Source organism: Gopherus flavomarginatus, chromosome 8 (genome assembly GCF_025201925.1).
Source record: "Gopherus flavomarginatus isolate rGopFla2 chromosome 8, rGopFla2.mat.asm, whole genome shotgun sequence".
Classification (NCBI taxonomy): Eukaryota; Metazoa; Chordata; order Testudines; family Testudinidae; genus Gopherus; species Gopherus flavomarginatus.
Window position 1 is genome coordinate 89,448,047 of NC_066624.1, and position 9,611 is coordinate 89,457,657.

Genomic DNA, 9,611 nt, shown 5'->3' on the forward strand with positions numbered 1-9,611 from the left:
TTTACAATGGCACAGCAGACAGTACAGAACGACTGGTAACCATCTCTGCTATATTGCAAAGGCAAATGAATGCTGCTGTGTAGCGCTGCAGTACCGCCTCTGTCAACGGCATCCAGTACACATATGGTGACAGTGACAAAAGGCAAAACGGGCTCCATGGTTGCCATGCTATGGCGTCTGCCAGGGCAATCCAGGGAAAAAGGGTGCGAAATGATTGTCTGCTGTTGCTTTCACGGAGGAAGGAATGAGTGACAACATTTACCCAGAATCACCCGCGACACTGTTTTTGCACCATCATGCATTGGGATCTCAACCCAGAATTCCAATGGGCAGGGGAGACTGCGAGAACTATGGTATAGCTACGGGATAGCTACCCACAGTGCAACGCTCCAGAAATCGACGCTAGCCTCGGTACATGGACGCACACCACCAAATTATTGTGCTTTGTGTGGCCGCGTGCATTCGACTTTATACAATCTGTTTTACAAAACCGGTTTGTATAAAATTGGAATAATCCTGTAGTGTAGACGTACCCTTAGCTACACACTTGAATTCATGCAGGAGTAAGTCTGCTAGGCTCAAATGCCTGTGAAAGTGCACTACAGTATGTGGGGTTTTATAGAATCCACATATTTTCACTGTGGTCCAATTTGAAATGTGTTCTCCAGCATTAAATGTTACATAATAAAACTAAAGCAGCACTTCTCCTGAAAAATCTTATTTACAACAGATCACTTTCTTTCTGATATGTTTCTAGATATGGTGTGGAACGTACCGTCCAGAATATGCTGTTAACTCCATTAAAACTGATTCGCATAGCCCAGGCAAATTCAGGTCAGTGTTTATAATCATCATCCTCGGCTGTAAGGTAGCTTTTCATTGTAGATATCAGAGCACTCTACAAAGCAGGGCAAGTATCATTATCCTCATTTTATGGGTGTGACACAAAGAAGTGACATGACTATCTCAAGGTCAGACAGCGGGTCAGTGACAAAGCCGGGAATAGATTGCAGACTTCCAGGCCTGTATCCTTTCCATGTTGCCTCCTATGATCATGTTCATTTAAGTTAGAGCTAGCCTCTGCTAAGGTTCTCCCCAAGATGGCTGAAAGACAGACAGGGAAGTGACTTAAGGGGCTGCGTGGCCTGAAGGCTAGGACTGAAATCCTGGCTCTGCTGAAGTCAATGGCAAAACTCCCACTGACTACATCAGGGCAAGGATTTCACTTTGTATGTCTCTCTTGACAGCTCTAAGGAGAGAGGGCTCAGTCAGGGAAAGATGAAGAAATCAAATGGTCTCTCCACAAATAGGGATAATGAAAGGGAGGAGGATGGGCCTCTCTCTATGGTGGGAGCTCGTTGCCTAAAGATATGCAGGCATCACACCAAATCAGAAGCAGGATCACCCTCCAGAACTCGAGGGGTGTTTTTGTTTTGTTTTATATTGTCTGAATTGGGTCTTTTCCTTCACTGGCATTGCACAGACCTTGTGACTGTATCCCCAGACCTACATAATTATTATTTAATTATACTGAGGCAGTATCTAAGGGCCACAAACAGGACTCAGGCAACACTGTACTGGGCACTGTACACAAACAAGAGAAACAAGGTCCCTGTTCCCTCCCTATCCCTAACAACAGGGAAGAAAAAAAGGCTGCTAACAAAGATTCTCCACCCCTTGAGCAACAACATACCCATGCACTGTGGCGTGATGGAGAGTGGAGTCATAGGTGATCATGCCTAGGGGTAGGAGTCCAAATGCCAGAGCCAAGGGGCAAGATAGGGTGGGAGCCAGGAATCAGAACTGAGGGTCAGAAGTGCATTACCAGGAGTCAGGGAAGGCAGCAGTAGGGCTGGCTCAGAGGCAAAAGCAAAGCTGGGACAGGACTGGGAGCAGGGCAGGGTCTAGGCTGGAGCAGTGGCAGAGAAGAGCTTGGAGAGAGAGACAAGCACAGGGAAGCAGATCTGTGGACATGTGCATTGAGCAACCGGCAACCTGCTGCTCCTGCTGAGCTTGAGAACCGGCCTGCTAGCTTCCTCAGCCAGCCAGGCAGGGCAGTCCGTCAGCCAGCCTAGCTGACTTGTCAGGCTCTCAGGAGTACTGAGCAGGTGCAGCTGCAGGCCTTCCCCCTGACAAGCCGACCAATTTTGGAGAAAGCTGACTCCGTGTCTGAGGGGGTGTCAGGAGAAAGGCCCTGCAGCTGCACTTGCTCAGTACTCCTGACAGTCTAAAGAGTCAGCTAGGCTGCCTGACTTCCTTTTCCCCTGCAGGGGCTGCTCCCAGGGCAGGTTAGACCTACCTCCGGGATCTCCCCCAGCTGCAGGAAGCTCCACAGCTCCAGCTGTCCTCCCCACTCAGAGAGGCTGCTCCAGATGTCACCCCTTCTCCCCCGCACAGAAAGGCTGCAGCTCCATCTGTCACCCTCTTCCACACGGAGGCTGCAGCTCCAGCTGTCAGCCCCCCACTCGGGTAGAAGACTGCTGGGAAAACCACAGAGATGGTAACCCACGCTCCCATCCCTGCTACTCTCGCTTCTGTCTGCTGCTGGCAGTGGCTTTGGAGCCGGGCACCCAGTCAGCAGCCTTCTTCTCTGGCTGCCCAGCTCTGAAGGCAGCACCCATGCCAGCACCAGGGCAGAAGTGAGGGTGGCAATCCCATGGCCCCCCTACAATAGCCTTGCAACCCTCCACCTTTGGGCTGGGACCCCCATGGTTACCACACCTTAAAATTTCAGATGTAAACATCCGAAAATGTGAAATTGACTAATTTAAAAAAACCCTGGTCATGAAACTGACCAAAATGGACTCTGAATTTGGTAGGGCCCTACTTATGAGGTTTAGGTGCCAAGAAGCTGAAGACAGTGTGGGCTGATTAGGACTTTTACATTTTAACCTAAACCAGCACAACATTCAGTTTGAGCAACATAAAAATACGGTGTTTGTTCTTATAAATCCAATTGGTGGATGCCACAATAACTGTGCTAGCCACAAAAATCAATGTGAACCCTACAGCACTTGCACTCCTGCTGATCACATTATCTTCTGCTACAGTTCATCACATCACTTCCAAAGGGCTTTCTTTCTTAACCCCCGCTCTTTACCAGAGAATTATTGCTTATCCCACATATTCAAATATTTGGTGAAAGCAGTGACTGTCCCTGCGGTTGTCATTAAACTGGCATTTTGGTGTGGGTGTTTCTGTGTAATCTGCAAACCTCTCCCCAAGGTAATTATATTTAAAACTCCTGCAATCCGCTGAATCTAGGCACAATGTTAATGTGGGTCTGCGGCAGTTCTTTATAGCTTTGCCTCATATTTGTGTTATTAATTTGTACAGTTCATTAGTTCTTGTAAATTAATCGGCTTGATGTCTATGCATTTATATTTGGATGCACTTTGCTTCAATGTCATATGTTAAATCTCACTACTATTTTTATATCTATATAGGTGGCTACAAACAAGACGTGCCTAATCCTGCAGACTTTTACTCACACAAGTCATCTTACATGAGAAATCTCATTAATATTACTGTAATGATTTGCAGGATCAGGCCCAACATAAAACTCTAAAATATAAAGCATATTTGTACATATTAGAATCATATCTAAAACTACAATATATTTAAATATATAAAACTACCAGTATTTTAATGACTTTGCATCAAAAAGTCATATGGACTCAAAATGTATAGGTTTATTTTATGCCTATTGCATTTGCTGGAGCTGATTTATTTCTCTGTCAAGGTGGGATGGGCAATTCTTTATATTGCTCTGTTATTTGCATTATATGTTTTTAATGTATGGATTGGGTGTTTTGAGCACTGGATGGGGAATAACAGAAGCTTGTAGAAACCTGAAGTTGTTGATCAGATTACATTTCTTACAATTTGAATAAATGTAGCAATAGAATACAATATCTAACCACAATAAAAGAAATGTGAAAGGAAGCCTTAGATTTAGGTGTCACTAACGGAGGAAAAGAAATGAAGTAATTTTTCAGATAATTTGCATTTGATTGTTATTCCGTGTTAAAACAAATCAGATATAATAACAGATACAAGTCAAATCCTGCTCATGTGACTCACCTTATGGTACTAATGACATAACTAAAAAAAGCAGGATTTGTTCTCCACTGCCAATAGATCAAAAATAATGCCAGCTGTAAGTCAGATTTTATTACACACAGAATATCTTTGGCTATGTTTTTGGCAAAATCCCACTTTAGTGGCTCCGGCCCTGGGGTTGGTCAAGGCTTTGCTGGATCACTTACTAGAAAGCCATCTTTGTTTTCTTTTATATCTTCTATTTGGTCCCATGTGCTGCTGATGCCTCCTGACAATACTTACCAGATATTCCCCTTTTGATTTTACAGAGCCGATCCAGTAATTTGTAACAAATGTAATTTGATAAACTGCTTCACCTCTATTACTGCTCACAATTTCCACAGACAGGTTTTGATTATATTGAATCTAATTGTTATTGAAATTATTCAGAAAATGATTTCTGCAAATAATTCTTGTTTCACAATGAATTCAGTGCCACTATTTGATATTTGACGTTAAATACTGGAGTTGTTTTGACTAGATGTATAGGTCACAGGGTATATTTCTGCCATGGGAGGGGTGTAATTCTTAGAATCAGGTTTCACAATACAAATCTGAAAATTGCTTTTTACTAGCATTTCCCAAAATTCACTTAAAATCTACTGTTTATGTCAACATTTCTTCCAGAAAACTTGTTTGCTAGAATATTTGTGGACAGTGACCAGAAAAAGGGGCATGACTATAGTCAAATGCAATGAATCCTAACAAAAAACTTCTTCAATATTCCTCCAGCTCTAGGTTTTACCTACTTTTTACAGAGGACTTAAAGCACAAGTGAAGCTGTCTGAAAATTTTTCACCAAAACTAACGAAAGAAACTCTGTTCCTATGATGTCAATGAGAGTTTGACTGCAATAGACATCAATGGAAATAATATCAGGCCTGTGTTTCTACGAGTCATCTTCTTTTGTATGTGATAGGGAATGTGCAAACTGGAAAAATAAAAATTTAGTTAGGCCACTACAATTTTAGAGGAGAAAGGGGGATAACCTGAAAAAGCTTAGAATCATGGATGTTTCTTGAAGTATTTTGAGATGCAGAAAATAACGGTTAGCTTTTATTTTAAGTTGGGTCTTAAAGAGAATCAGTGGTGCCAACTTCTTTTTGTTTTTGTTTTAAAGGGTCATAGGATCATTGCAGAACTCTGCAGAGTTTACCGAAGCCTTTTCATGCACCACGACAGAGTACATGGACCCTGCAAAAAAGTGCCGTGTTTGGTGACAGAGCTATAAACTAGGCAGCCCAAGGACAAGCTTCCCAGGCAAACAGAAATTTGGAACTTACTGGGAGGACTAGGGGAAGGAAATGACAAAATTCATTTGTTAGTGGACAAAAAAACCCAACAATATCTGTGAGATCAGAGATTCAAAACAATCAATTCTTCAAATTAAGGTTTATAGCCAAGGCCGCAAATATATAAGCTGCTTTTTTATGACCAAACTTTGCAAAATATAAATCACTTAATTGTGTACCTATTGCTTCACTTTTAAACAACGTTGTTGTTATAGTTTAATTCTGTTTCCCATTTGGTCTACAGATTTTTTTATTCTCACTGGGGAACACTTAATCATCTACTCCTTTGAGAATGTATGCTAATATTTCTGATCAGATGGAGGAAGAAGATATTAAGTAACACGTTATCTTGGACACCAAAATATAATGAGACAACAGTTCATAGAAAAAATGTCCGACTCTGTGCCCTCTTCTGTCATGATAAATGTGTTCTACCAAATGTTTGTTTTCATTTTTACTTGAAATGATTTATATTAGAAAAGTCCAAAGACCTGTTGTAATTCACTTAAATAATTTCTCAGTAATTATTCCAATGCTTAAAGGCTGAATTCACTATTTACTTGGTTTTATTTACTACCTTCCAGCCAAAATGAAAATGTAGCTAATTTATTAATTTTTGAGTTTATAATCAGTAATGTTGTGATCTAAGACCCCTTCACAGTTTTCTAAGGGTTTTCTTGCTTTCTCTAAACTTGGTCTTTTTAAAAGATTTGTAGTAATATATAAATCATAGTTTTTATATTTAATTCTGAGCTACACTTATGACTTGAAGTTATTGTTATATATTTTATCAGTGGCAGCATAATTGAGAAATTTTACTTACACATAGTATGATATAATATAACAAAGCCTATAAAACAGAACTCTAAAGGGATGCACAAAAAAACAACATTTGAGACTCACTTTTTCAATTTTTAGGGCCTCATCCAGTAAATACTTTGACTTTGTTGATGTGAGTAGTCCATTTGAAGTCAATGAGACTGGTTATGTCATTAGAGTTATACAAGTGTTTGCAAGATTGGACCCTTAATTGGTACTGGCAAAAGGCTTTAAATACACTATGATATATATGAAATGTCCTCATGCAGGTTGCCAAGGAACTTACTGCTTCTTGTATCAAGGCCAATTAAGACTTCCAAAAATAAACACCAGATACCTCCAAGGACTTCTATAATGGGTATACTGTAATTAAAAAACTATGTTCATTTTAGCTTTCTGAGTTTGTCGTCTGAGGAAAACCTTTTGATAATAAATTGAAATTATGAGCCAACTGCTCATTGTTGTCTACAATGACTGCAGTGTATGTGTGTTTTTTGTAGGAGATGTGCAATAACAAAGATGTGTCATCTGCAGTAGAGGTACTGAAATTCCAAACTCCCGGAGTGCCTGTTATGATTAACAAGAGAACTCAAATTATTTGGTGATAGTTTAAAAAAAGAAATGGATAATTTGGAACCTAGGGACATTACACCAAAATGGACTATGCTAGTCTTTGTCTCGCGTGCTTTCATCACAGCAGGCTGACAAACAAAATACATCAAAACATAGAGCACCAAGTCCTCTTCCTGCACCCTGCCCAAGGAATCAGGCTTAGTGCAAGAGCAAGAGTAAAAAATACTCTGTGGATGCTACCACAGCTCACCAGCCACTGTATTGCCATTCTGCAAAGGACGACAGCAGTGGTTCTGCATAGTGGCAGCCCCCAGGCCATCTGCCAGCTCTGCACTGCCAAAGCCATTGTACAGAGATCCTGACAGAGCCACACACAACTTGGCTCTGCAATGTATTCCCAGTGTAGACCCCTGAGCTGGCTTTCCAAATTCTACCTCCCAACACCTTGCATAAGACAACTCTAATCCCACTCCATCTGGATCCCCTGTGGCCACAGCAAAGGGGACAGCAATGTGTGATCTAGGGAGCCCTTCAGCGCCAGCTGACATAGGGCACACCATAATATAACTTATGTCAGGCCTGGCACTCTCCTTGCTCCAACTCGCTATTGTCAATCTGTACCTAAAAGGTGCCCTGGAAGATATTATATGTAAACTGGTGACATGTTGATCATTAATATTAGTGTGTGGTGTATGTACAGCTGATATATGAATAATTATAAATATGTGCTGGAAATATTTTCTTAACGTGTTTGGCAAACAGGGTTTAAGACATCTGCCTGCTTGAATGTGTTTGCAATGTAAATTGAGCAAGGAGGGACAACAGAATTACATTTACATGCAAAATAGACAAAGTCATCAGGCAAACCAGTGTTGGGGATGGCCTCTTAACAATGGATGATGGAAGATGCAACTCCAAGAAACCTCCTTGCCTCCTGAGATAAGGTAATTGAACTTTGGGAGAGAGAAGCAAAGATAGAGAGCCATTTTGGTATCCATTACTGGACAGATACAAGTGGCCAGGGCTCTTGTATATTTGAGGAAAAACAAACAGAGATTTTCAACCAAGGAGTCTGAAAGTCTCTGGAAACTGAAGATAAATAAGAAACCTCCTTATATTCAGACTGTAACTTCCTGAAGTTAAATGTAGTCACTAGAAAGCATGTATAGTTTGTAACTTTTCATATCTCTTTCATTTGTACTAGAAACCCACTTAATCCTAATTTTTTAGTTAATGAGCTTAGTTTTAGTTTTACCACAAACCATCTGAATGCTGTGTGTTTCAACTACATGTGGGCGGGCCTTCAGCTAACAGGCTGGGACATATGGTGTCTCTTTGGAGGCAGCAAACTTAATATCTTCTGTGAGGGCACAGTGAGAGGGACTGGATACTACAGAGGAGATAGTTTCAGGGAGACTCAGAACCAGGAGGACTGCTGCTGTCACCCTACAATGAATAACCAGGATGATGGAAGCCAAAGTGAGGCTACCGTGCTGTGGGCAGGCTGTTGGCATCAGGGCTCTGAGACAAAGCTGCACAGCAGAGAGGTACCCATGGTTACAGGGCAGGCAGTGACAGAACACCTTACGGGCCTAAAGTGTCACACAATGACCCCAAAGAAAGATTACAGAAGAGGAATAACAAGAAAAAAAAGACAATCTTGTATTGTGTTTCTTTCTCTACTGGATCCCTCTCACTCCACTCTATCTATTATCTTAGGTACTTATATGGCAACCATTATTGTATTGTCTGAATGCTTCACAATCTTTGATGTGTTTCACATTTCCCTAGTTTGTTTATGAAAATGTCATGTGGTACTATGTGAAGAGCCTTACTAAAATCAAGATATATAATGTCCAGTGCTTCCCACCCCCACCCCTCAAGGTAGTAACCCTTTCAAAGAAAAAAAATTAAGTAGTTTTGACATTATTTGTTCTTGACAAATCCTTGCTGGCTATTACTTTTAACCCTATTATGCTCTAGGTGCTTACAAATTGATTGTTTAATAATTTGTTCAAGTCTCTTTCCAGTTAAAGTTAGGCTGAGTGGTCTATAATTCTCCAAGTCCTTTTTCTTTTTAAAGATAGGTACTTTTTTTGCCTTCCTCCAGTTCTCTGGGGCCTCAAACATCCTCCATGACTTCTCAGAGATAATCACTAATGGTTCCAAGATGTACTTCAGGAACTAGCTGAAGCACAATAGAATTAATTTCATTAGGCTCTGCTGACCTGAATACATCTAACTTACCTAAATATTCTTTAGCCCTTTCTTTCCCTAGCAGAGGGACAGCATGAGAAAGCACAAAGGTGCTTGTTGGAAAGTTTAACAAATGTGGATTGGAGGCTGGTGTCAACAACTTGGTAACAAATAAGAGAGGATCGGTAGCGTGAGGATAGAGCATGAAGGGCCTAGAAAGTGAAGACAAGCAGTTTATGTTTCATGCAATAGAGAAGGAGGAGACAATGGGAATGCAAAGAAGGAGTGACATGGTCAAAGCCACAGGCTAGGGCAGGGTAGGCAACCTACGGCATGTGTGCCAAAGGCAGCACATGAGCTGATTTTCAGTGGCACTCACACTGCCTGGGTCCTGGCCACCAGTCTGGGGAGCTCTGCATTTTAATTTAATTTTAAATGAATCTTCTTAAACATTTTTAAAACCTTATTTACTTTACATGCAACAATAGTTATATATTATAGACTTATGGAAAGAGACCTTTAAAAACGTTAAAATGTATTACTGGCACGCAAAACCTTAAATTAGAGTGAATAAAAGAAGACTCGGCATGCCACTTCTGAAAGGTTGCTGACCCCTGGGATAGGGAAATG

The 9,611-nt window shown here is 41.0% G+C and overlaps 1 protein-coding gene across 1 annotated transcript in view; it reads left to right on the plus strand.

Annotated features, from left to right (window-relative positions):
• MME (membrane metalloendopeptidase) overlaps nt 1–6,646 on the plus strand; it is a 63,027-nt gene extending 56,381 nt beyond the window's left edge. The window contains exons 22-23 of the mRNA XM_050965906.1: nt 758–834; nt 5,222–6,646. Of these exons, the coding sequence (XP_050821863.1) occupies nt 758–834; nt 5,222–5,321 (177 nt within the window). The 3' untranslated portion in view covers nt 5,322–6,646. The remainder of the gene's footprint in view (nt 1–757; nt 835–5,221) is intronic.
• The last annotated feature ends 2,965 nt before the right edge of the window (nt 6,647–9,611 follow it).